This window comes from Carcharhinus amblyrhynchos, chromosome 6 (assembly GCF_965287045.1).
Source record: "Carcharhinus amblyrhynchos chromosome 6, sCarAmb.v2.hapA, whole genome shotgun sequence".
NCBI classification, from domain to species: domain Eukaryota; kingdom Metazoa; phylum Chordata; class Chondrichthyes; order Carcharhiniformes; family Carcharhinidae; genus Carcharhinus; species Carcharhinus amblyrhynchos.
The window spans coordinates 33,334,090-33,361,805 of NC_137329.1; the positions used below are offsets into that span (position 1 = coordinate 33,334,090).

The 27,716-nt window shown below is 44.5% G+C and overlaps 1 protein-coding gene across 5 annotated transcripts in view; it reads left to right on the plus strand.

Moving 5' to 3' along the window:
• tub (TUB bipartite transcription factor) overlaps nt 1–27,716 on the plus strand; it is a 368,210-nt gene that overhangs the window by 226,218 nt on the left and 114,276 nt on the right. The window contains exon 1 of one of the 5 annotated variants that reach the window (XM_080190166.1): nt 15,777–15,841. The exons of the other annotated variants lie outside the window; for them this stretch is intronic. Within the exon in view, the coding sequence (XP_080046292.1) occupies nt 15,804–15,841 (38 nt within the window). The 5' untranslated portion in view covers nt 15,777–15,803. Of the gene's footprint in view, nt 1–15,776; nt 15,842–27,716 lie in introns of those variants that run through there. 5 annotated transcript variants of the gene reach the window in all.

A 27,716-nucleotide genomic window follows, 5' to 3' on the forward strand; every position in this document is an offset into this window, starting at 1 on the left:
ACCTGCGCTGATGAAAACTGGGGACATTGGGAATGGGGTTAGGAATGTCAGAATTGAGTTCCGGCTGTTTTTACATCTCCACAGCTTCTTTTTGACTTGGTGCGAATGCAACTCAATTTTTGCTTCTGTGGGGAAGAGCGTAACTAGAAGCTATCAATAAAGATAGTGGCCAAAAAATCTAAAAGGGAATTCAGAAGGAACCTCTTCAACCCAAAGAGTGGTAAGAATGTGGAACTCGCAGTTACGGTGCATGATTGAAGTTAGTAACATGGATGCATTTAAGAAAAACCAGACAAGCATTTGATGGTAGATTTAGATGAGAAAATATGGAAGTTGGCTTAGGGTGGAGCATAAAGACAAGTGTGGACTAGTTAGGATGTACTATATATCCTATATAATCCTATGATATAATTCTGATTTGTTGCACTTGCCCCTGTTAGATTGATGAGATTGGATTAATGCATCCATCTTCACCTCATTATGGAGAATTACTTTCATTGATCATCACATCGCAGACATCCAGATCTCTCAATACAGGAAACTGCATACCTATGTCCCATCACTTCAGGGTCAGTCTGGCAGCAACCCACTGTTTCTCGTTCTATTTGGCGTCAAAGTAGGTGCTTCATGGGAAATGCTTATGTAATTGAGCAAGTATTTCAAATCAGACTCTGAACTTAATGTTGTCAAGTTGAGGGATGTTAGAACATAAGGGGTAGGATTCTCCCAAAAACGTTCTAAGTGCCGAACTTGCATGAAAATTGGAGTAAATCCTGCTGGTCTTTTCCAGTGGGATTTTTAAAATGAATCTACCACACTCGGTGCATCACAGAGCGCCCTGGTGTGGATCACACTAAAAATCAGTGGGCGGCGCCTATTCCCACCAGAGAACAGCATAGCGCTGAGTGGGCCACTGTGCATGCGCCGGTCTGTCAGTGCCGAGATTGGCATATGTGCAGTAGCCTGGCTTGCTGGCCAGCGTAGCAAACCCCATTGCTGCTCCACTGATCTCCCACTGCCCAATCACTGGCTTCCTGGATGTGTTCAGGCGGCCCAACCCCACCCAACCCACCCCGTGCACCCCCCCCCCCCCCCCACCATCTCCAGCCTGCATCAGTTAACCCCCCTGCCGAAACCTGGTAGTCCCAATCTCCTGGCCAACTCTTGCCCTTCCCACTCCCACCTCTACTCCAATGGTTTGCCCCGATTCCTGGCCTCTCTCCCCCTCTGCTACAACAATCCCTAATGCAGAATGGCAGCGGGGTCCCCTCTTGCCCGGACTCATTGGCATTGCCTGCATCCAGTGGGCAGTGCCAAGGTGCCCTCTTGGCATTGCCGCTTTGCCCCTTGGGCAGTGCCTGGGGGCTAGGCTGCCACCACCAAGCTGGCAATGCCCAGGGGGCATCCCTCTTTACCCCCGACCTCCTTGGGTGTCTCCATGGCTCCCTTTACTCCAACGAGGTTGGGCTGCCAGCTCTCATTAGTTGGGAGCTGTTGTAAACCCTGCTGGAGTGAGACACTCCAGGTGGGGGGGGAATGCAGGGAGAGAGACACTATTGGGCCCAGAGACTGTGGTCCCGGGCCCACTCATACAAGCAAATCTCCATTTAAATAATTTATTCAACACTGCAGCAATTTCTGAAGATGCTGGAAATCTTGCAGTTGGAGATGCACGGAGGCCATGGCGTCCAGTGTAAAATCCACTACATGGCGTCTGCTGAAATCTCCCAGCCTGCTATGCTGCTAGAGCAGGGCAATGGGCTGGGAGAATGCCCCCAAGAGCTTTCCACCTTGGACACCCAGCATCAAACATTCCCAAGTCAGATATACAATAGAGCAAAGTAATACTCTAATCTTTATCAGAGATACCCTTCAACAGCACAGGGAATGAAGAAAGGCATACTCATTCATGTTCAAACAATAAACTAATAAAAGAAGGACTGGCATTTCTGCAGTGTATTCCAATGGGCCCCAAGATGGCATCTGTGCTTTGTCACCACAGTATTTTCAAAAATATCCAGAACGCTGTCCTCTTTGATGTCCCCATGTTATCCTGGTTGCCAGGTATTTGCCACCCTGCAAAGTACTCTACCATGCCCCTTTGTACAGAATGGCACCATACCAATTGTTCTTGTATTTGGTGGTGTTGATTGAGTGCAGAATGTTCAGTAAGGCACTGGGAAAAGTACCTATACCCCTCAGAAGGGAATCATTAACATGGAGAGCAAACCTATAGGAACTCAGTTCTCCACCTCCGTCAAAGGGCAACACCTTCAATAACGTGACACTCCCTCAGGATTAGTGAGTGCCAGCTTCTGATAATTGGATCCTAAGCCAGATGGTGCAGTATTATGAAATGAGATACAAAGTCTTTCCTTAACAGTTGATTTATTTATAGGATGCAGCACTACGTATGTTTGCTGTGTAGCTACTAACACCCAGTATCCCTCAAGTCTTTCATTTCTGTCCTCAAAGTAGTTAATCAATCAGTGCCATTTACCCATGTATCCTTTAACCTTGATGATACAATTAACATACGATTATTAGCCTGGATTTCATGCTCAAATCCGGGAGCAGGGTTGAACCCACATTAAAGGAAGCACTTAAATTTTTGTTGAGTTTCAGGATACCTGAAAATACTACACCGCTGACAATTACTATTGAAGTGCACTTCATTGTGTAGGCAGACTCGGCAGCCAGTTTGCACATAGCAAGGCCCCGCCATTCTTTTCAGTAAATCAATTGAACTAAATGAAACAAGCTAAAGCACAAAGTAAGAAGGGCAACCCCCAAAAAGAAAGGAACCGCCCAAAAAAAAAAGCAGAAAGGAAACTTAAAACATTGAGTTAAAATGTGGTTAAAGGGGTTGATAATATACCCCAGTCCTGGCAGTGCCCAATGAGCGTGGAAGACCTCGATGTTACCCTCGGACACCACATGCTCCTTCTCCAGAGGCACCCACGCAAGGGCGCACCAGCAGCACTGAAAGAAATGACCAGGTAAAGTGGTTTGGTGGCAATGGTTGAGGAACGATTGTTAGCCAGAACACTGGGAAAACATCTCTGCTTTGGGAATAGTCCTGTGAGATCCCTTGGCAGAAAGGGGCTCAGTTAAACATTGTGTCCGAAAGGTGATTCTTCCGGCCAGTGGTGCATTCCCTCATCACTGCACCAGAGTCTGCTGAAATCTCCAGTTCGACTTGTTTGTAGGGCTGAAGGACCTGTTTCCTGTGATGTGCTGACTTGAATCCAAAGCACGCTGCCTGAGGCAAATTGACACTTTTCTGAAAGAAAGGTCCATATTTCAAAGTGCGGCACAAACACAGGCAATGTATTCATTTACCTCCATCTTTAGTAGCTCAACACTATCATTTTACACTCTACCAAATTACAATGTGAATCTTGCACTAGCCACCATGGCATACCTCACACCAGCTTTTACCAAGATTAGGCTGTCAAGCAAAGGTTAACCTGACAGCCAGCAGTGGGATGCTCTTTCTTTCTTCCCCCTGTCTCTCACTGGACTGGACTGTTTCTGATCTATTGGATAAGATTCTCTCCAGAACCCACTGTGCCATTTCACAAGGGCAGCTGAGGTCTGCCTGCAACACTCTCTGAATAAGCAATTTCAAAAAGGTTGATTCTGTTTCTATGGTGACCAACAAGAAATGCTTGATTGCATGAAAAATCCTCCATTGTATTATTAATATGGATGTTTGCTTTGTTCCAGAGTTTCATCTGGTTATGTGGCCCCACCTGACATCTTGGAGTTAGGGGGTATATTTTGTTTCTGTTGCATTCCACACACCTTCAACTTTGTGCTCTATTTCTTTTTGTCTCCAGCCAAGCATGCCGCTGAAATGGTGGCTGGAATGTTATCATCGAGATCAACTGTGGGACTCCAGGCTATGTTGTGGGGTGGGGGGGTTGGTTGAAGGGGAGAGGGAGATGGTGATGGTGGGGGGGTGAGGGTAGGTTGTCCATTCTGCTGGCCAAATCAGAGAGCAGGCAACTATTCTGCCATCAAACCTCATTGGGAATGGCTGCTGCAGAGGCTGCCAGGAGAATGTGAGGGCACCTCCATTAGATCAAAGAAAATTACAGCACAGGAACAGGCCCTTCAGCCCTCCAAGCCTGCACTGACCATGCTGCCTGACTGAACTAAAACACATTGTCCGTTCGGGGGCCATATCCTTCTGTTCCCATCCTATTCATGTGTTTGTGGGTGGCACAGTGGCACAGTGATTAGCACTGCTGCTTTGCAGTGCTAGGGACCTGGGTTTGATTCCTAGCTTGGGTGACTGTGTAGAGTTTGCACATTCTCCCAGTGTCTGCGTGGGTTTCCTCCAAGTGTTCTGGTTTCCTCCCACAGTCCAAAGATGTGGAAAGTAGATGGATTGGCCATGATAAGTTCCCCCTTAGTGTCAGGAGGATTATCAGTGTAAATATATGGGGTTAAAGAGCCTGGGTGGGATCGTTGTTGGTGCAGGCTTAATGGGCCGAATGGCCTCCTGTGTGGCAGCGATTCTGATGATTTTATGATTTGTTAAGATATTCCTTAAAAGTCACTATTGTATCTGCTTCCCCAACCTCCCCCGGCAGTGAGTTCTAGGCACCCACCACCTTCTGTGTAAAAAAAATCTTGTTCTGTACATTTCCTTTAAACCTTGCCCCTCGCATCTTAAACCTATGTCCCCTAGTAATTGACTCTTCTACCCTAGGAAAAAGCATCTGACCATCCACTCTGTCCATGCCCCTTATAATCTTGTTGACTTCTACCAGGTTGTTCCTCAACCTCCGTCATTCTGAGGTGTTCGCACAGGAAAGGAAAACAAATCATCTTTTTGCTGGGGTCAAGCAGAGGGCCCTGACAAAGGTCGACATCATACGTGGTGGTGTCAGGGCTGCAGGACCATGTATTGTTACCAGGTGTCCCTTCTTGAGCGATGCAGCCTCCGGTTACTATGGCTCTCTCTCCTCGGGAAGCCACTGGGAGATCAGCTCCATGTAGTTGATGGCTTCCCCATGTGGCAGAGTGGTCACTGCTGTCACTGATAGGATGTTCTGGCAGCAGGATGCATCAAGGAGCTCTCCCAATGCATCTCCACAGCATTTTACCAAACCTCCCATCACATAACCTACCATCAGGGAGCAGGCAAAATCTCTTCCACTGTGTTTCTTTTCCCTTATCGATCATTTTGTGGTTCTCTAAGTGAGATTGCCAAATAATGTCAGTCAAGGTGAGGTCTATAACCATAGCAGATGCTACCTATCTTTATCATGCAAAAACACATCATCATGGAGGAGGAACTTCTGTACAAATGCACGCAGATACACACAGACAGGCAGACACACACATAAACACACACACACACAGACACACACATAGTGGAGCTCAAATATGTCCCAATGGCCAGTTGAACACCTGAACAAACAGTAAGGTGAAGCTGATCAACAGGCAGGAGTGAAAGACCAGGTGACTGGGGCTACCCCCACTGCTGCCGCCAACTCTCAGATAAATCACAGGCGGTCTCAGCACAGTCCCGTAAAGAGAAGCTGAGGACCCCAAAGCAGCAGAGGCCTAGACATTTCTTCTGAAGCCTGGTATCCACAAAGGAATGTATGTTTAACTTATGGGTCCTCCTCTTCCTGTGGTTTCATTGAGCATGGTGGATTCAACATAACTATTGATCCTAATTACATCATAAAACCCTGAACAGTTTCCTGTCTGATCCAGCCTGCTATCTCGGCCAACTAACAACAAACAGATGGCGACTGGCAGAAGTCGAGTAAGATGGGACAGTAAATTTTTAGAGGTGATTTCAACTGAGCGAGATTGGTTTAAATGGTCTTGCAGATCTTTAATTTCAAATCATGCCACAGTGCCTCGCTTTTCCCCCTGTTCCCCTTGGTGAGAGAGTGTAAAGTATGTAATGTTAGCCTGAGCACTGGCTCAGTCAGTCACACTTTCGCCTCTGAGTCAGGATGTTGTGGGTTCAAACTTCAAACTCCACTCTACATTTTTCAACATTGTCCGGAGGAGGCAATGAGGAGGCATGTTGGCCAGAATTTTACCACCGAGAGAGGTCATAAAATCCAACACGTTGTCTTTTAAATGAGATGTTAAATTGAGTCTTGAGTTATCCTCTGAGCTGCATGAAAATGTCCGGTGTTGCCTGAAGTACTTGAGCGCTGGGATTTTCTTGCTGTGCTGTGGTGTGTCCCACCGTGGCAGATGTGGCGAGCCAGCCTTCTGCAGCACAGGTACGTCCTGTCAGTGGGTAGGAGCGGAAGGTCGTGCTGGAGCTATCTGGCTGCTGACTCTTTTACCTGAGAAGGTCTTTACTTCCTGGTATCTGACTCATTAGGTGGACCGGCTGCATGTTCTGAAGTTGTGTAGGGAGTGGGGACTTGTCGATCCTTCAGCACACACCCAGATTATAGTGGAGCGGTCAGTGATATTGATATTCTGAATGGATTTTTTTTTCCTTCTTGTTAAACCCTGGCTCAAGATGGAACCCTGACTTGATGGACAGAATTCTGAGATCCTGCCAGGGCTGGGTAGAAGTGGGCATGAGCTAAAAATAGCCCTGTCAGCTAGTATGTTCATTCACCAGCTCTAACCCTTTACCAGGTCTTGTTGTGGAGGTAGAGTGAGGGTGGCCACAGGATTAATCATTCATATGCACTGCTGCTCATTAAGGGCTAATTAAGGGCAATTAAAGGAAGCTGGCTGAGATCTTCCTGTTGGCGCGTCGGGGATGATGGCAAGTTTAGATGCCAGGAGGAGACCTCCTGGTGACAGACATGTGTGGAGGCAGTGCCCCGTAGCCAAGAAGCCCTTCCAAACTGTTTGGGTGCAGGAGAAGTCACAAGACCCACTAAGGGGCTCTCGCAAACTCCTCCTCCTGTGCCCCATCCCCACCTTTCAATAGTGGCCTGGCTGCAAAATCCATTTGTTAATTTAAATTTTTATAACTTGAAGAGAAGACACCTCCATTTTGACATGTCTCCTGCCTTACCGTCCATTGCAACCTGCTGCATCTTTAAAGCTGGAAGGCCTTTGAGAGCCCACCTCTCTTAATTGGCCAGCCAGCCTGCCCTCTGGCCATTAATTGGTTTCCCCATTAAAGTCATAGCGAGTGACTATTTCATCTCAACACGGAAGGTTTCTCACTTCTTCATAGGGGTCTATAAAACAGAAAAGGCCCTTCAGCCCATCACACCTGTGCTGGTTCTAAACAAGCACCCAACTTTCTTTTCCAGTGCTTGGCTAATAGCCTTGTAGCCAAAAGAGAAAATGCTGGGAAATCTCCGCAGCTCTGGTAGCATCCGTAAGGAGAGAAAAGAGCAAAGGTCAGCTGGACTCAACATCAGCTCTTTTTCCTCCTTACAGATGCTGCCAGACCTGCTGGGATTTTCCAGCATTTTCTCTTTTGGTTTCAAATTCCAGCATCCGCAGTAATTTGCTTTTATCATAGCCATGTAGGCATCACAACTGCAAATCTAAATGCTTCTTAAAAGTTATGAGGATCTCTGTCTCCTCCACACTTTCAGGCAATGAGTTCCAGACTCCTACCACTCTCTGGGTGGAAAAGAATTTCCTCACATCCCCTCTAAACCTCCTGCCACTTAAATCTACACCTCCTGGTCATTGATCCCTCCACCAAGGGGAAAAGTTTCTTCCTATCTACTCTATCTATGCCCCTCATAATTTTAATCTCCTCTGCTCCAGGGAAAACAACTCCGGTCTATCCAATCTCTCTTCATAACTAAAACTCTCCAGGCCAGGCAATATTCTGGTAAAATCTCCTCTGCATCCTTTCCAGTGCTATCACATCCATCCTATAAGTTGGATTCCAGAACTGCACACAGTAGTCCAGCTGTGGCCTAACTAACGTTTTTGCATAGACATCCCCTCCCACCCAACCCCCACTCCACCACTGGTAAAGTCTCAGTGAAGGCAGGTAAGTAACAGGAACTGCGCCCTTAACATGTCATCTGAGTTTACATTCCCTTTCTGCCTGCCAACCTGCTCTGGGGGCAGGGGGAGAAGTTGACATAAAGTTCCACCCTGTAACTCTGGATGTTATTAAAACACGAAACACGTACGATCTCAGCATAACCTCTGTGCTCTTAAACTCTATGCCTTCGCAAATCCATTTCAGCCTGACCCACTGGGAAAATCCTGCAATTAATGGTACCCAACAAATGGTACCCAGTGAGAATTGTACCTTAGTCTCCAGCAATAATGAGCCACAGCAGGAAATAGTAGTCTGTTTGTCCCTGGAATCTCATGTTTTTGTTGTAGCACTTAGAGAAGAATCCTTGAGTGATGTTAGGGTTCCTGTTATGACAGGATGATTGTGAAGTACTGCGAGGGATATTTTTGTCATTGCCACATGTGGAAACTCCTGCTTGGAAAATCTTAGCTATTGAGTTCAGTTGTACTGTACTCTTTTAACTTCACTAATTTACTGTACTTATGAAGTCTTTATAGAGCTATTTAAATGTATGAAGTTCTCCTGTAGTCTAATAAATCCAACAGTAGTATATTGGAACTGGTCCAGTCTAATTCTGGGTTGGAGGTGGATTGTTATGGGTGCAGTGACTATGTGGTGTGTACTTTTGAAGGAAATATTCACAATATTCCCATTTTACAATCCTTCTGTAGTCCAGAACATTGAAACCAATGGAGACTGTTCATCATTTAATATGTTAAATGTCATTCTAATTTGGTAGCTGTTAATGTTTTAGTAATTTCCATAAATCCACCTGGGCAATCACTTAATAATTACAAAGCCTGCGCCTGCAATTACTGAGACGAATGAATGCTGCACATTCATGTCACACAAATATTTACGTGGGTTTGTACTTAAAGGACTCTGACGTAGGTTTATCACTAACTCTGGACAAAGAAGCAGGGGCCTTGTCATGACCTGTTTTTCAAAGTTTACTTCGCTATCGACGAAAATTTTACAACTCTGTAGAACCAAAACAACTGGACAGCCAATCCCAATGGCCAAAGAGAGCCACATATTGAATTCTTAAAATAAATTTACTCCCTACTTCCAAATCTACTTCTTCGCAACAAGAGAAACGGCACATATAATTCGCTGTTATCAATTTCACTCTTCAATCCTTCGGGAAGAAATGTCTCTGAACCATGAAAAATAACATTTCCCGTTGCCATTTCCTTGTAAGACAGAATTCATTGAAAATATCTCTGCTTAAAGAATTATTTGGATGACTTTTCAGGATGAAAACACTCTTTTCATAAGCAATGGGCTCACATATTGCGATCTAAAATTATTATGTCCAAATGTGGAGAACCTGGGATTTGTAGCAAGTATCGAACATTCATAGGGATCTAAAGTTAAGGAGACAGTACAGGTAAGGGAAGAGGCCGAGGATGTCCCAATAATAAAGGGAGTAGGGGGCGTGAGTATGGTTGGTGGTGTTCTGGCAAATAGGGTCCAGGTGAAGGCTGGGATGAAGGCACTTTATCTGAATGCATGAAGCATTCGGAATAAAGTGGGTGAGCTGGTGGCGCAGATCAGCACAAATGGATATGATCTGGTGGCCATTACAAAGACGTGGCTGCAAGGTGACAGGGACTGGGAGCTGAATGTCCAGGGGTATCAAGTGTTTAGGAAGGATAGGCAGGAGGAAAAAGGGGGGGGGGCGTAGCTCTGCTGATTAAGGATAGCACCAGGATGGTAGCGAGGGATGATATAGGAACCAAAGAGCAGAACGTGGAATCGTTGTGGGTGGAGATTAGGAACAGCAAAGGGAGGAAGTCGCTGGTGGGTGTCGTCTATAGGCCCCCGAATAATGATCTGGAGGTGGGGCGGGCTGTTAACGCGCAAATAAGTGCGGCGTGCAGGAATGGAACGGCCGTAATTATGGGGGATTTCAATCTACATATTGATTGGTCGACCCATGTTGGACGCGGTGGGCTTGAGGAGGAGTTCTTGGAATGCTGCCGGGATAGTTTCCTGGAACAGTGTGTGTTGGAGCCGACGAGGGAGCGAGCTATCTTGGATCTGGTGTTATGTAATGAGGCGGGTAGAATTAGGGACCTTGTGGTGAAGGATCCTCTTGGGGAGAGTGATCATTGTATAGTGGAGTTTCTGGTGCAGATGGAGGAGGAGAAAGTGGGTTCCCGGACGCGCGTCCTTTGTTTGAACAGAGGGGAGTACGGTAGGATGAGAGAAGAATTGGCGAATGTTGACTGGGGGAGTGCGTTGGAAGGTAGGTCTGCTGAGGAGCAGTGGAGGATCTTTAAGGAGATCTTTCTTGGTGCTCAGCAGAAATTTATTCCGATGGTTAAAAAGGACCGTAGGAGGAGAGATAATTAGCCGTGGATAACAAAGGAGGTGAAGGAAAGTGTTAAATTAAAAGCGGAGGCGTTTAGAGTAGCTAAGAGTAATGAGCGAGAAGAGGATTGGGAGAGGTTTAAATGTCAACAAAGATTGACAAAGAAGTTGATAAAGGAGGGTAGGAGAAACTATGAAGCAGGGCTAGCGCTTAATATAAAAAAGGATAGCAAGAGTTTTTATAAATATATGAAAAGGAAGAGGCTGGCTAGGGTGAACGTTGGACCCTTAGAGGATGAGAGGGGGGACTTAGTGGTAGGGGATGGGGAAATGGCTGAGGTCTTGAATAACTTTTTTGTTTCGGTCTTCACGGAGGAGGATGTGAATAATTTGCCAGGTGTTAGCGATGGAAAGGTGGTAGGACTGGAGGGTCCCGATTACATTATTGTTACTAGAGAGGCGGTGCTCGACAGACTGGTGGGACTGATTGTGGACAAGTCCCCAGGACCGGATGGAATGCATCCGAGGGTTCTGAAAGAAATGGCGGAGGTGATGGTGGATTCCTTGGTGGTTATTTTCCAAACGTCGCTGGATTCCGGGGAAGTGCCGGAAGATTGGAAAGCGGCTAATGTTACGCCGTTGTTTAAGAAGGGTGCCAGGCAAAAGGCGGGGAATTATAGGCCGGTTAGTTTAACGTCTGTTGTAGGTAAAATGTTAGAATCCGTCATCAAGGAGGAAATAGCGAGGCATCTTGAGGGGAATTGCTTGATAGAGCAGACGCAGCACAGTTTCGTTAAGGGGAAGTCGAGTCTGTCAAATTTATTGGAGTTCTATGAGGATGTGTCTAGGGCGGTGGATAGAGGAGAGCCGGTGGATGTGGTGTTTCTTGATTTTCAGAAGGTGTTTGACAAGGTACCTCACAAGAGGTTATTGCAGAAGGTAAGGGGGCATGGAGTTGGGGGTAGGGTGTTAGCGTGGATAGAGGATTGGTTGTCAAATAGGAGGCAGAGAGTGGGGGTTAATGGGTGCTATTCGGATTGGCGGTTGGTGACTAGTGGAGTGCCCCGGGGTCGGTGCTGGGGCCTCAGCTATTTACCATTTATATAGATGATCTGGAGGAGGGAACCGAGTGTATGGTGTCGAAATTTGCTGATGACACCAAGATTGGTGGAACGGCAAATTGCGCGGAGGGTGTGGAGAGTCTGCAGAAGGATCTAGATAGGCTGGGCAAATGGGCCAGGAAATGGCAAATGGAATTTAATGTTGGCAAGTGCGAGGTGGTCCACTTTGGTAGGAATAATGGTAGGAAGGACTATTACTTACATGGCAAAAAACTGCAGCAGGCGACGGTGCAGAGGGACCTCGGGGTCCTTGTGCATGAGTCGCAAAAACCCAGCCTGCAGGTGCAGCAGGTGGTCAGGAAGGCGAATGGGATGCTGGCCTTCATAGCGAGGGGGATTGAATATAAAAGTAGGGAGGTCTTGCTGCGGCTGTATAGGGCATTGGTGAGGCTGCAGCTGGAGTGCTGTGTGCAGTTTTGGTCGCCGTACTTACGCAAGGATATTTTGGCCTTGGAGGGAGTGCAGAGGAGGTTTACTAGGCTGATACCGGAGTTGAGGGGGTTGAGCTATGAGGAGAGGCTGAATAAACTAGGCTTGTACTCGTTAGAGTTTAGAAGAATGAGGGGAGATCTCATTGAGACATATAAGATGATGAATGGGATGGATAGGATAGAGGTGGAGAGACTCTTCCTGCTCAGAAAGGATAGTAGGACTAGGGGGCACAGCCTCAAGATAAAGGGGGGGCAGTTTAGAACGGAGTTGAGGAGGAACTTCTTCACTCAAAGGGTGGTGAATCTCTGGAATTCTCTGCCCGTTGAGGTGGTGGAGGCTGCCTCGCTAAATATTTTTAAGACGCGGGTTGATGGGTTTTTGATAAGCAAGGGGATTAAGGGTTATGGGGAGAGGGCGGGAATGTGGAACTGAGCCACGACAGATCAGCCATGATCTTATTGAATGGCGGGGCAGGGTCGAAGGCCTAGATGGCCTACTCCTGCTCCAGTTCTTATGTTCTTATAATGTATGTAAGGATTGAGTACAGGATTTCATCCCCAATCTTATCCCTAAACTGCTCCTCTCCCCATTTTTTTGGCAGGATAGGGAAGATAATCTACATAATTTTGCACAAACAAGTTCCTTGCAGAGAGTCAAAATGATTAACTTCATCACCTTGCAAGATGGGGAATGGAATGGATTAGATTGCTCTACAGAGAGCCGACATTTGCCCAAAGCAAAGGTAGTGGACCTGCCCACTGGCTGAGACAATCCACTGCACTACTGTTAAAGGGCAATTGGGATAGGCAACAAATAGTGGCTTTACCTGTGATACCCACATCCTGTCAAAGAATAAAAAAAACTGGAATTTATAATGGAGGCAGATGTTCAGTTAGGATTTCAAGGATATTGAATAAAGATGGGCAAATTTTAGTTGAGATATCAAGCAGCTACAGTGTAATTGAATGGCTGAAAGTGTAAATGGCCTACTCCTGCTCTTGCATTCTTTAAAGAAAGCTTACAAAACTGTTGCAGGGTCAGTTTGTACCCCTTAAGGTAAGGAAGATTTGGAACCTCTGACACATAATGCGGGCAATTCTCCCTGAAGTGCTGAATTGGTGAGAAAACTGGTCTGGATCACGGCTGTTTTCTCAGGGCAACTTCAGACCTGAGTCTCTGCACTCTGTGCAATGCAGAGGTCACGATCGTGAATATCATTAAAAACCCAGGGGTATTCGCGACAGAGTCTGACAGTTGTGGAACTTTGTGCATGCGCGGTGGCCCCAAACTGTCAGTCTCGCTGATTGCTGGCCAGGCTGGTACCCCTGCAGCGCTGCCCCTGCAGCCCCCGACATGGTTCGATCGCGGCCCACACGACAATTCCCTGGCCAGCCCTGAGCACCTCCCCATAACAGAGCGCTCTGATGTCCAGCCCCTCAGCAGTGGTGATTTCACCCCACTGCTGCCCCACCCCCCAACGGGAGGCAGCTCCCCCCCCCCCCCCCCCCCCCAATCATGCAGACTACCATCCCTCTCTTGCCCGCCCCAATCACTGGCCTCTCTCCAGCCCAGACCAATCCCCATGCAGAGTGTCAATGCCATGAATCACCCCCTACCTGATGGGCAGTGCCAAGCTGCCCCATGGGCATGGATACTTTGCCCCTTGGGTAGTGTTAGGGGCACAGGCTGGCACTGCCAGGGTGCCCATCCCAGGGGGCACCCCCCCACTGCCCAAGCCCTAGGGGAGACCCGATTGACCCACCCCTTCACTCCAGCAGGGTCTCTCGCTAGTTCCCCGAATGTAGGTAGTTACTCCAAACCCCACCGGAGTGAAGTACCCCTGAGTGAAATACTCCTGGTGGGGTGGGAGATGCTATCAGGCCTGGCAAGTTCTTTGCCAAGCCCAACAATCGCAGTTAAAATAGATTTAAAATACATTAAAAAATGATTTAAATTACTTATCTCTCTTCCCGCCAGTTTCCAGTGCGGTCCTAACTGTGACTGTTCTCTGGCTCTGGGAGGCACACGTGCATCGGGAATGCATGCACGAATCTTGTGAAATGGTCAGCATGCGCATCTCCCGACCCGATTTACCAGGTCATAATGGGAGAATCACCCCCAATTTTACCGAATGAGTTCTGAAATCTGAACTGTTCTCCATGAGGCAAAATTCCGAAAAATATACCTCAAGTTAATATGCAAAAAACTTTAAATTACGTCTCTGGTAATATTTTTTGTTGTTGTTTTCCCTGGTAGTTAGTATTACTAGCAACTGTGAAGTCCAGTGCATGTTGTCTCACTGTCTAATCATCAGAGGAGAACACATAGGTTTAATTTGTGTTTTGCTACCCTTTTATTTGAATCATTGAAGTTTCCAGCATGGATAGGGGCAATTTGGCTCTTTGGAAACACCAACATTTGTTTAATATCCTCATCATTCTTTCATCCGTCACAACAGGAAACCTCCCTGCACCAACCTCCCTCTTTATCTCTGAATATCCTTACTCTCTTTACAATTATTGCCTGGTGGCACAGTGATTAGCACTGCTGCCTCATAGTGCCAGGGACCTGGGTTCGATTCCCAGCTCGGGTCACAGTCTGTGTGGAGTCTGCACATTCTGCTTGTGTCTGCGTGGGTTTCTTCCCGGTGCTCCGGTTTCCTCCCACAGTCTGAAAGATGAGCTGGTTAGGTGCATTGGCCATGCTAAATTCTCCCTCCATGTACTCGAACAGGTGCCCGAGTGTGGCGACTAGAGAATTTTCACAGTAACTTCATTGCAGTGTTAATGTAAACCCACTTGTGATCGAAATAAATCATTTTATTGTTTAATATTTATAAATGCCCTCTCTATTACCTTTTCTATTATTTGCTAGCCTTTTTCATTTTTCACTTGGCTCCTTCTTGTCTTCTTTTCACCTAGGAACTGCAATTTTTAACTCTTTTGTGATTATGTGCGATGTTAGACTTTGTTTTGTCATAGTCTTTCTTTTCAAGTTGCGCATCTTCATATTTGTAAATATGGATCTAATCAATAATGCATCGCTTTACAATGGTTTGTCAAATCAATAGCTAAAATTCAGTGAGGTGCTTGTACGGCATGTTAAGATCTTTAGTGAATATTTATTTGATTTTATTTACTTTTCATTTTGGTTGAAGTGATCCTAGCCCTTTTAACAATATGATTGCTCCTTGTACTTGAAGCACTGTAAATAAGTAAAAATGATTTTGTACAAAGAGATTATAATTTTTTGGGATTTTTATTCTGTTTGTTTCAGCTGGTTTTACTGTCTAATTATTTAGTTCTGCCAGTGCCTGTAGTGGCGAATTAAACAATAGTATTGAATGAGGAATAATTTGGGGAGACACAGCCACTTTATCCCAGATTATTCCTACCCAAAAACATAAGGCATTCTTGAAGATCAAAGCACATCTATTAATATTGTACGTGGCCCTCCCAGTCCTCATGCTAATGAATGACACACTTCGAATTAATGAATAATTTGACATAACAAAGGATTATTTTTCTTGTTTTCTTTCCGCTTGACAAGGCGGGATTTATCTTAAAAGGTTTTAGACATCAAAGCTAGCTGGGCTTGAATTGATGACAAAGAAGCTCGCAGTTACCTGTTTGTCACTCATTGTGTAGAGCCGCTTGTGCTAATGGTTTGCTGAGAATCGAGGAGACAGCGAGAGGGACAGAGTGTGTGTGCTTGTACAGGAGTGTGGAATTGCTGCCGTAGGTGTGGTTTGATGAATCTTGCTCATTTCTTGCCCGGCTCTCAGTACCTGGGGCTAGCTTAGTAACTTGAAGATTTTGGGTCCTGCTGGATAATGCTTGGATTGTGGCAGATGTCCTTCAGGAGTCTGATCTCGGGATCACTCTTTCAAGCTACAGGCCTTTGTGCTGAAATTCAGACAGTTGATGTAAACCATGAGTTCTAAGCATCTCTCTGACTGGATCCCTTACAGGTACCTCTTATCCATCATGTAATACTGTACCTTGTGATAGAAAAGAGCAGATGTCTGTTAATGTTATGCAGTGATATTTGAGAAACTACTTTTTGTATTTAAAAGTGTGTCTTGTGGCCTGCATTATAAACAGAGCAGAAAGCAGCTTGAGCTTGGTGCTGCTTTGTACTCTGTTTAGCAAAGATCTTTACCTGCTCTCTTTCAGCCTGCACCGTGTCAGCAGAATCAGTTAAAATGCCTTTTGCAGGTTTAACCTGACTTGTCTTTCTGGCATTTGCCTCTTCGGGAGTGCATCTTATTTTAAAGGCACCCTTATTATTAAAAACAGACAAAATTGATTTTGTCTGGGGTTGGGGGGGGGGATGTTGTGGGGGTGGGGGGGGGGCACGGGGGGAACAAGAAAATCCTGAGGAGCCTGGTATCATTGTCATACAGTGATGTCATGAGCAAGCGACATTACCATGAATTCGGATATTTTGGTCAAGAGTTTTGCCAAATGTTTTGTGGGGCTTACCTAATGTATTCTTTAGTTACAAATGTCAAGAGGTACCTTTTGCAGTGTTTCCTGCTTGTACAGTTTGAATGCAAGCCGAGTTTTATTTTGTTGGATGTCTGCATGTTTTAAATTCGACCGTGGCTCATTAGGGACTATACTTTAAAAAGTTCTGTATTTTAGTGCGTATTTATGCAATCCTTCCATACTATATAGGTTTCATAAATACTAATCAAATCTTTGCAAACTCTGTTAATTTTTTCGAATATAATTTGGACTTCTAAATATAGCGCTAATTCCTATCTTTATACCTCGAAGACAGGCCAAGGTGTAGGTAATTTGTATTGCTTTGTAATTTTTTAAATCATTTCCTAAGGATAGGAAGCAATTGCAGCTGATTGTGTGCATTGGGTGTGCAATCCTTGCTGTGCACTGTTATCGAGGGAGATCTATTCCTGTACTTGGTTTTATCCAACAAAGTCCAGGAGGAGGCATTTAATTTCTTCTCTTCCTCCCCCACTACACGTTGTACAACAAATCATGATGTACGACTGTGTAAGTTAGCATTGCAGCTGAACTGCTGCCATGGAGAACAGCTAATTGCCATGGCAGCACTGCTGCTGCTGTCATTGGTGCTTGGTTGCCATAAGCTGCCTCGTCTCTATGCTTATTCTCAATCTGTATGCATCATAATGTACAGAAAATCTAACATTTAAATGCAGTTCCAACCATTGTGTGTGTGTGAATCTGTATGTGTGCTGTAAATTCTATGTGTGTATATACAATAGTTGATTTCATTAATTTACAATGATTTAGAGAGTCGGACCCCTGAGCCTTATTGTCTCCTGTGCAAACGCACTGCTCTTTAAAAGGCTTTGAATGCTGCAAACTGTTTAGATCTGCTTCTATTCAAACAATTATCTCATCCTTGGCCTGTGGTATATGAAGTTTTCGGTCATTCGTATTTATATTGTTTACCTCTCTCCCCACACCTCCGCACTTTCACCCTCCACCACCAGCATCACTGTACCTTAATTTAAACTGTTTCCTTTTATAGTGGATAGCTCATTGGTGAACCTTTGGTGTGGGGACTTCATTCGTCGCTACTAAAATAGACGGTGGAACGGTACAATTTGGTGACAGTACTCAGCAAAGATCATGTTATTTCTTTGCATGTGCTGGATATTGGGTCTGTGTACGTCCTGCATCCCGTCAGTGAGCCAATTAAATCTTTTAGTGTATTACGAGTGAATGTGAGCAATTGAATAGAATTTCTCAAATTATGGCTGATAAATTTCAGTGCTGAATGCCATAATTTAAAGCCATACAGAGGATTACAGAATATGTTTCATTTGCAAAGTAAACTCATGTGTCCAAGGGTGATATAAGAGGGAGAACTCCTTTGTATGTCACAAGTTACATTTTTTACAAATTATTGGTCCTGGCTCAGGACATTGTGTGGCGAGTGTTTAAATCAAGGATTTGAGATCAGTAAATAGTAAATCCTACTTATCCCTTTGTGTCACCTTTTAAAATTCCCAGTATCTGTTCCCGTCGTAAGAAGTTGTGGCCAAATCCTGCTTTCTAAAATCTATCCCCGTGCAATGGAATTATAACTCTGCTCTTTTCACATGGATTTATTAACTTGTTAGCATTGGTACACAGAGGAAATCAGTCCACGATCCCATTAGTAGGATAAACATTATGAGGTAAAGTTTCCACTTTGGGTACACTAGGACATCAGGGCACAAGTTGCAAGATTGCTTTAGTTTTCAGAAGTGATTATTTTTTTGCTCAGGTTTCCACTAAAACCTATTTGCTTGTCACTAAATTTAAAAATCTGCCATGAACCAATGCAGTCAGATATTTTAGAATCTTTTTGCATTGAAGAACACTCCTCAAGTGAGAATCCAGTGCAGTTAACCAAAACATGGGCTTGTCAGAATAAATAAGCAAATTTAATCAGAGTCAGAAACAGAACACTTCAGCAGGTCTGACAGTATCTGTGGAGAGAGAATGGAGCCAACATTTCCAGTTAGGATGACCCTTCATCAGATGAACCGGAGTCTTATTTAAAATAACTGAAAAATACTTTTTAAAAAGCTAAACAGAGTCATTTACTCATTTCATGGTCAATTTCTTAATATCTCTTTAAAAATTAAAAGCTTTTAACAGCTGACTACTAGCACCTTTGCAACTAAAAAATTGTTGCTTTCTAAGAACCTCAATGAGGCCTGCATATCTGTGCAATTCATGCCAACCTCTACACAGTGATTAATTTGATCTGGAGGTGTGACTGATATTGTGGTTTCCAGCACTGGATTTTGTGGTCACATGAAAGCGAGAATGCTTGCTGCTGATCTCAAAGGAAGCAGCCCATAAAGATCTTGCCATCTCTGAAATTGGACTCTCTCTTTTCCGGCATCAAGTCATGAGGAGTTCCAAGCATCCAAAGGCAATAAGGGCATCCAGAAGGGAAAGCAGCCAATCACATTAAAGTATTCCCACAGACAGCAAATCAGGAAGTAATAATCACTGAATACCTTCACTTCTAATTTTAATTTTTTATAGATAGTGAAATAAGTGGACCAGTACCTGGGACTTTGATGTTGTGGCCATTTCAGAGACGTGGATAGAGCAGGGTCAGGAATGGATGTTGCAGGTGCCAGGGTACAAGTGCTTTAGTCGGAGTAGAGAAGGAGGTAGAAGGGGGGGTGGAGTAGCATTATTGGTCAAGGACTATATCACAGTGTCAGAGAGGAAGTTTAATGAGGATTTGTCTGTTGAGGTAGTATGGGCAGAAATTAGAAATAGGAGAGGAGAGGTCACCCTGTTGGGAGTCTTTTATAGACCTCCAAAAAGTTCTAGAGAGGTTGAGGAAAGGATTGCAGAGACGATCCTGGTTAGGAGTGAAAGTAATAGGGTAATTGTTATGGGGGATTTTAACTTTACTAACATTGATTGGAATAGCTATAGCTCTAGCTCGTTAGAGGGGTCAGTTTTTGTTCAAAGTGTGCAGGAAGGTTTTTTAACTCAATATGTAGATAGGCCAACTAGAGGTGAGGCTATATTGGACTTGGTGCTGGGAAATGAGCCAGACCAGGTGCTAGACTTGGAAGTTGGTGTGCTTTTTGGTGATAGTGACCACAATTCGGTTACGTTCACCTTAGTGATGGAAAGGGATAGGCATGAACCTCGGGTCAGTAGTTTTAGCTGGGGGAAGGGTAACTATGAGGCCATTAGGAGAGAATTAGGAAGCATTGGTTGGACTAGGAGATTACAGGGACTAGGAACGTCTGAAATGTGGAGTTTGTTCAAGGAGCAGCTACTGTGGGTCTGTGATAGGTATGTCCCTGTCAGGCAAGGAGGAATTGGTAGGGCTAGGGAACCGTGGTGCACGAAAAAAGTTGATTTGTTGGTTAGGAAGAAGAAGGAGGCTTATGTTCGGATGAGGCTTGAGGGCTCGGGTAGTGCAGTAGAAAGCTTTAGATTGGCTAGGAGGGAGTTGAAGAGGGAGTTAAGAAGGGCTAGAAGAGGGCATGAGATGACTTTGGCTGATAGGATTAAGGAGAATCCTAAGGCGTTCTATAGGTATGTCAAGAATAGAAGGTTGGTCAGGGCAAGATTAGGGCCAGTTACAGACAGTAGGGGGAAGTTGTGTGTGGAACCGGAAGAGATTGGAGAGGCATTGAACCATTATTTCTCTTCGGTGTTCACACAGGACGATATGAATGTAGCTGAGGAGGTCACTGGGGTGAAGGGGTGTAAAATAGAAAGTATTGTAGTTGATACAGAGGATGTGTTGGATATTCTAGAAGGGTTGAAAATAGATAAGTCCCCTGGTCCAGACGGGATTTACCCTAGGATTCTATGGGAGGCAAGAGAGGTGATTGCAGAGCCACTGGCTCTGATCTTCAGGTCGTCGTTGGTCTCTGGTATAGTACCGGAAGATTGGAGGACAGCGAATGTTGTCCCATTGTTTAAGAAGGGGAGCAGAGACTTCCCTGGGAATTATAGACCAGTGAGTCTTACTTCTGTAGTGGGCAAGGTTTTAGAAAGAATTATTAGGGATAGGATTTATAGTTATTTGGAGAGTAATGAATTGATTAGAGATAGTCAGCATGGTTTTGTAGCGGGAAGGTCGTGCCTTACTAACCTTATTGAGTTCTTTGAGAAGGTGACCAAAGAGGTGGATAGGGGAAGGCAGTAGATGTGGTATATATGGATTTTAGTAAGGCGTTTGATAAGGTTCACCATGGTATGCTTCTGCAGAAAATGCAGATGTATGGGATTGGTGGTAATTTAGGTACTTGGATCAGGAATTGGTTAGCAGATAGGAGACAGAGGGTGGTGGTTGATGGTAATTATTCATCATGGAGTTCGGTTACGAGTGGTGTGCCTCAGGGATCTGTTTTGGGGCCACTGCTGTTCGTAATCTTTATTAATGATCTGGATGAGGGTATAGTTGGGTGGATTAGTAAGTTTGCTGATGACACCAAAGTCGGAGGTGTGGTAGATTGTGAGGAAGGGTGTCGAAGTTTGCAGGGTGACTTGGACAGGTTGCAGAGCTGGGCCGCGAGGTGGCGGATGGAGTTTAATGCGGAGAAGTGTGAGGTAATCCATTTCGGTAGGAATAACAGATGTGTTGAGTATAGGGCTAACGGGAGGACTTTGAATAGAGTGGAGGAGCAGAGGGATCTAGGTGTATGTGTACATAGATCCCTGAAAGTTGGGAATCAAGTAGATAAGGTTGTTAAGAAGGCATACGGTGTCTTGGCGTTTATTGGTAGGGGGATTGAATTTAGGAGTCGCAGCGTCATGTTGCAACTGTACACAACTCTGGTGCGGCCGCACTTGGAGTACTGTGTGCAGTTCTGGTCCCCACATTACAGGAAGGATGTGGAGGCTTTGGAGAGGGTGCAGAGGAGGTTTACCAGGATGTTGCCTGGTATGCAGGGGAGGTCCTATGAGGAGAGACTGAGGGATTTGGGGTTGTTTTCACTGGAAAGAAGGCGGCTAAGAGGGGATCTTATAGAAACATATAAGATGATTAGAGGTTTAGATAGGGTGGATGGTGATAGCCTGTTTCCTCGGATGGAGAAATCTAGCACGAGGGGGCATGGCTTTAAATTAAGGGGGGGTAGTTATAGGACGGATGTCAGGGGCAGGTTCTTTACCCAGAGGGTGGTGAGGGACTGGAATGCCCTGCCTGCTGCAGTTGTAAATGCGCCTAGTTTGGGGGCGTTTAAGAGATTGGTGGATAGGTTTATGGACGAAAAGGGAGTGGTTTAGATTAGTGGGTCAATGTTTTTTTTTTAAAAATAAGACTGGTCGGCGCAACATTGTGGGCTGAAGGGCCTGTTCCGCGCTGTAATGTTCTATGTTCTATGTTCTATGTTCTAAGTGACCAGTATATGTACCTGTAATTAAGGTAGAAGATAAGATATCATTAAGATTAAGTTTTAAGTTTATTTATTAGTGTCACAAGTATGCTTACAGTAATGTAAGTTGATGAAGTTACTGTGAAAATCCCCTAGTCACCACAACTCCAGTGCCTGTTTGGGTACACTGATGGAGAATTTAGCATGGCCAATGCAAAAAAAAATTAGAATATTTTATTGTAATGGAGAGATTTAGCATTCATATAAATGCAAAATTAGGTTTTCAGTGGCAGGGAGGATGTTTAACAGTAATTATGAACTTAGTACATTGTTAAAACTAACCGTACCTCAGTCAATAAAGTATAACTTTTCAAAAGTATTTACAGTGAAGTTAAGGGCATAGGATTGAAAGTTCTCATCAGTTTAATAATTTTCAGTTGATTACAGCCTTGGAGGAAATCAACCAGTGGTGGGCAGTCTACAGCCTATCAGGGTTCTGGGTATGGCCTGTGGGTGAGACATTTTGTTGCCCTTTGTTCACATATAGGAATGTCAGATTCCGCTGGTTTTCGTCCATGTAGTTTTTTTCCTATTGGTATTATTAAAGTGACACATGTAAAATAATGACAAGTGAACTGAGAAGTGTGTGCTGACTGCACACAATGATTGTGATTGGACACAGAAGGAACAAATCGCTCTCAAAGTGCTGTTGTGGTTCTATTGGCATATCCCAGAAATTCAAGTATGCAAGAGTGCTTAATAGAATTACCCTATCCCGAGGCACTGTCCTGGTTACGACGCCATTTGATAGGTTGCATGTTTTAATGTTGCTGTTGTACTTTAAGTAAGGTAAGTGTAAATATTTATTTTGTTTTTACTATTTGGGTGGCACAGTGGTTAGCACTGTTGCCTCACCATGCAAAGATCCATGGTTCAATTCTGGCCTTGGATCATTGCCTGTGTGGAGTTTGCACATTCTCCGAGTGTCTTTGTGGGTTTCCTCCGGGTGCTTCAGTTTCCTTCCTCACTCCAAAGATTTGTGGGTCAGGTGGATTGGCCGTGCTAAATTGCCCCTTAGTGTCAGGGACATTAGCAGGATAAATACGTGAGGTTATGGAAATAGGGTAGGATTGTTGTTGGTGCAGGCTCGATGGGCTGAGTGGCCTCCTTCTGCACAGTAAGGGATTCTATGATTCAATGCTGATAACAATTCTGTTACTATATGAATTAGTAATCAGTTTTTGTAGCTCGTTATGAAATATCCAGCACATATTAAATGTATTTAATCTTATTAATGGGGTCATAGCTAGCGAACGTACCTGATTTCAATCTTGCAGCCCACTGAGATGAAGGAGGCCACTCATGCGGCCCACTCACTAGACTAGCATGTTTATCACTAATCTCAATGTGGAGATGCCAGCGTTGGCCTGGGGTAAAAACAGTAAGAAGTCTCACAATGCCAGGTTAAATTCCAACAGCTTTATTTGGTAGCTAAACGGCTTCTTACTGTACCAACTTCTCAAAGCAGGAATCGCTGAAAGCAACTTCTGTATGTTTGTGTTTAACCAAGCCTGTGCTAATCTTTCAGAGGAGTAATGACAGTGAGTGCTGAGTTTTCAGTCAAAAATTCAGGTCAATGATTTTTTTACATTAATGCAAAAGATCAGGGAAACGCGGTTTGCATTGCCTTAACATGCATTTGAAATTCCTTGATCTTCTGTTTTGGTTTGGTTGATCAGAGCAATGTAGCCAAACAGAGACTTCAGTTCAAAACTCGGGCTTGATACAGTGATGCAATTGTACCTTGAACAGGTAATGAAACTAAGTTGTAATGGCAACATTCAATATGTAAAAGAGCATCAGTTGCTAAGGGCAGGAAATTGAAAATTACAGCTAAAATCACATTACAGATAATCAACAGGAGAAAGTGAGTTGCTCTTTCTCTCTTTGTCTCTTCGTCTCTCTTTCCCTCTCTCTCTCTCTCTCTCTCTTTCTGTCTCTCTCTCGTGGCTGTTACATTTGTGGAACAACAACCAATTTTATTTCAGGTAGTCAAGCCAAATCATTGTGTCAGGAGTTAGGCCAGTGTATCACTTTCTGTTGGTGAATTAGGCATTGTAACTTAACAGCATCTACCTAACTAGCAAAGATGAGGATTTGCCCACAAATGGCAAAATGCTGATGGCCCTGTAAAATAGTCCCATAACTGAGTCTTTATTTATGTCAAATTCTGCATCCAGTCCCGCACATTGACTATAACTCACCAAGTCTGTTCAGATACAGTCAGAAATGGCCAGCAGATAAAGACCAGCAGCTCCAGCAAGCCTGCCCCTCACCTCAAAATGGCTCTGTACTCTCCCAACCCTATCCAACCGTTGAACTTTAATTTAGCATTCATTCTTATAGCTTTCATCTCAACCTTTTACAAGGGAACCAGGACTGAGGGCAGCACTCTAAACGTGGCATGGTGACACAGTGGTTAGCAGCGTTGCCTCACAGTGCCAGGAACCCAGATTCAATTCCACCCTTGGGTAACTCTCTGTGTAGAGTTGGTACTTTCCGGGTCTGCATGAATTTCTTCCGGGTGCACCAGTTTCCTCCCACAGTCCAAAGATGTGTGGGTTAGGTGGGTTGGCCAGGCTAAATTTTCCTGGTGTCTCAAGTTGTGTAGTTTAGGGGAATCAGTGGAGTAGATATGTGGGGTTTTGGGAATAGGGCCCAGGTAAGATGCTCAGTAGGACAGTTGATGCAGACTCAATGGGCCAAATGCATTCTAGGGATTTTATAATTTGATGTGGTTTATTTAGTAGTTTATAAAATGACAGAATGGTGTACTTGGATTTGTACTGAACCTTTCTATTGCTACAATCCATCATGCTTTAATTACAGGTTTTCCACATTGGTTACAAACCTTCACCCTTTTCTCTTGCTTTTGGTATTATCCCCTGCAAATGGGTGTATATTGGGTTTGTGCCAGCAACAAACATGACACATTTATTTGTCTAAGTTAAGTTCCAAAGTCACTGCATGGCCCACTCTAGTGGAGTCTCTAAATCTCCTGGTATTTCATTGCCCTCTATAATGTCATGTTCGATGAGTTGGAATTGCATTTTTAACAGCGATCTGAGTTATAACCACTGCTGAACGATGGGACTAGCATTGAAAATGAATATTTCAGGAATGGTGTTAAATGTCTCCTTTATGACTGATTACCAGAATTGTTGATGCTGGAAAATCCTATTAAGTTAAGCCATAAGGAATTGCATTCCAAGTTCCCGCCATTGGGATCTCAATAGATGGAAGTGTTGGGACCATTAATGCAGCAAGCCATTCAAAGGCCCATTGACTTTGGTGGGACTGGAAATCCTATATGCAGAAGGGACTGGAAAATTCCACCCTATGACCGGAAATGCCCAATGTCAGATGCCCAGCCCCGCTACCAGTGAGAACAGAGAATTTGGCGCTCAGCAAAATCTCCTTTCACAGCAGGCGGGACTGGATAATCCTGACTGTGGACAAGGTTGGAGAATTCCAACCTATGTCTTTCACATAGATTTCTTTGAGAACAGTGGTGGGTACGCTTGCTTCACCTCTGGCCAACAAATCGGTACATTTTTTGTGGTTTTGTGCTTCTTCACTGTCCCTGTATCATTATATCACCACTGTTAGAGCAAAGAAGTTAGTGAAACTCATGAGAGACTTACTTTGCACTTCTTAAAGCTGCAACATATCAACCATCTATGTCATTTTCACAGAAAACACAAAAGATTTTATGCTTCTCTGAAAGGAGCAATGTGAACCCATTCCCTTCTGATTGAAGTTTTTAGAAGCGAAGGCTAACAGGACACATGACAAACAGGTGCATTTGCAGCTTAGGATACAGATGAAAGCTTGCCTGTGCCCAGCCAACATGTTAATAAGCCCAGAGTTGTACATGGCCATGTCAAATTAAATCTGCATGCGCAAATTAAAATTCTCTCAAAGAAGGCATCCTTTAAATTTTACACACTCCTCCATCCAGCCCCATTTCAGCATCAGTGAAAGTTCTGTCAAGCCAGCCAATCTTGAACTGTTGTGCCAATGGGCCATTCCAGGCAATAGTTGATATCCCCAAACAGCAGTGCAAAATCCCATCATGAAAATGACAGCTGCCTTGTTTGCTCAGGTCTCTCAACTCATCAACTTCAACATGAAAAACAGACAGCAACACAAAAGACCATCTGGCTGGAGTAGTCAAACTGCAGAGCATTACTGATGACGCACGTATCACCATATGGGCCCGTCCTCGATGCCACTCCTTTCATGATATGGAAACAAGAAGGATGCAGTTGACCTATGGAAGAATGCCTGCCAATCTGTTGCATACCATAATTCTTCTATATTACAGCGATCCATGGTTTTACCTTTACTTGAAGGCCACAGAAATTGGATGAAAGGCGACTGGGCGAACAAAGCATGTACAGATCTTTAGTCACAGTTACTTATTACCCCATTTAGAAACCCAAGGGCATTATATTGTGATTCCTGCTATTATCTGGGTCTATTTTTGATGTCCTTGAGTAGATTACGACAGTGCTGCAGTACATCCTAGCAAAAATACCCCAAATTTCTGCTGCCTGCTGAATTTTACACCACTCAGCCTGGTCAGTGACTGGAATGTAAAATATCACTGTGACCAAAAACTCGGGCAGCACAGTGGTTAGCACTGCTGCCTCACAGTGCCAGGGCTCCAGGTTCAATTCTGGCCTTGGATCACTGTTTGCACATTCTCCCCGTATCTTTATTAATCTTTATTCCTTTGTGGGACATGTATGTCACCATCTGGCCAACATTTATTGCCTATGCCTAGTTCCCATTGGAGGATAGTTGAGAATCAACCAAATGGGTTGCTGCGTGGGTTTCCTCTGGGTGCTCCGGTTTCCTCTCACAGTCCAAAGATGTGGAGGCTAGGTTGATTGACCATGCTAAATTGACCCTAGTCTGAGGGGGATTAGAGGGTAAATGTGTGAGGTTACAGGGGTAGGGGGTGGAATTGTGATCGGTACAGACTCAATGGGCTGAATGGTTTCCTTCTGTACTGTTGGGATTCTATGATTGACAAAATGTTTACCTAAATAACTGGATAATTAGTAAGAATATTTAAGGTGTCTCACAGGACACAGTCAGTTGGCTCTACAACAAAACAAAAGCATAATATTTCCAGTAATTTACCCAAATACAATTACAGTTTTCTCTAACTACATTAACCTGCTTCATAGAAAAAGCACTGTCACCACACATGAAAACATCCAATCGCCTACGTTATCATAGAGCCTTAATGATTTGTGTGTGGTTGTGCTTAGAGAGATGTCCTCAGTGCTTCACATTATTTTATTGAAATTGGAGAAGGTGGTGTTATAAAATCATAGAATCCTGCAGTGCAGAGGGAGGCCATTCGGCCCATTGGGTCTGCATGACCACAATTCCACCCAGGGCAATATCCCCATGCATTTACCTTAGCTGGTCCCCCTAACACTAAAGGGCAATTTAGCATGGCCAATCCACCCAACCCGTACATCTTTGGACTGTGGGAGGAAACCAGGCCATCTGAAGGAAACCCACACAGACACGGGGAGAATGTGCAAACTCCACACAGACAATGACCCAAGCTGGGAATCGAACTGGGTCTCTGGCGCGGTGAGGCAGCAGTGCTAACCACCGTGCCACCCTGCCACCACACGTTGCTGCCATTTCTTCCCTTTTCATCTGTGTAATGACAGTACACTGACAGTAACTCTTTAAAAACTGCTACTCCTGAAATCCTACTCCCTGTCCCCTCCTCTGTTAATGCCACTTCATGCATTCATCTAAAATTATAGCACGAGTTTAGTTCTTTGCTGCCAGTGCAGAATGCCTGAGGAACTGCATTATCAGGCATTTTGTCTCTGTGAGTGAGATTTCCTAATTAACGCTAAATTGTGCGTGTTGCACTGCTGTAGAGTTGCATTGATTAAAAGTTGGA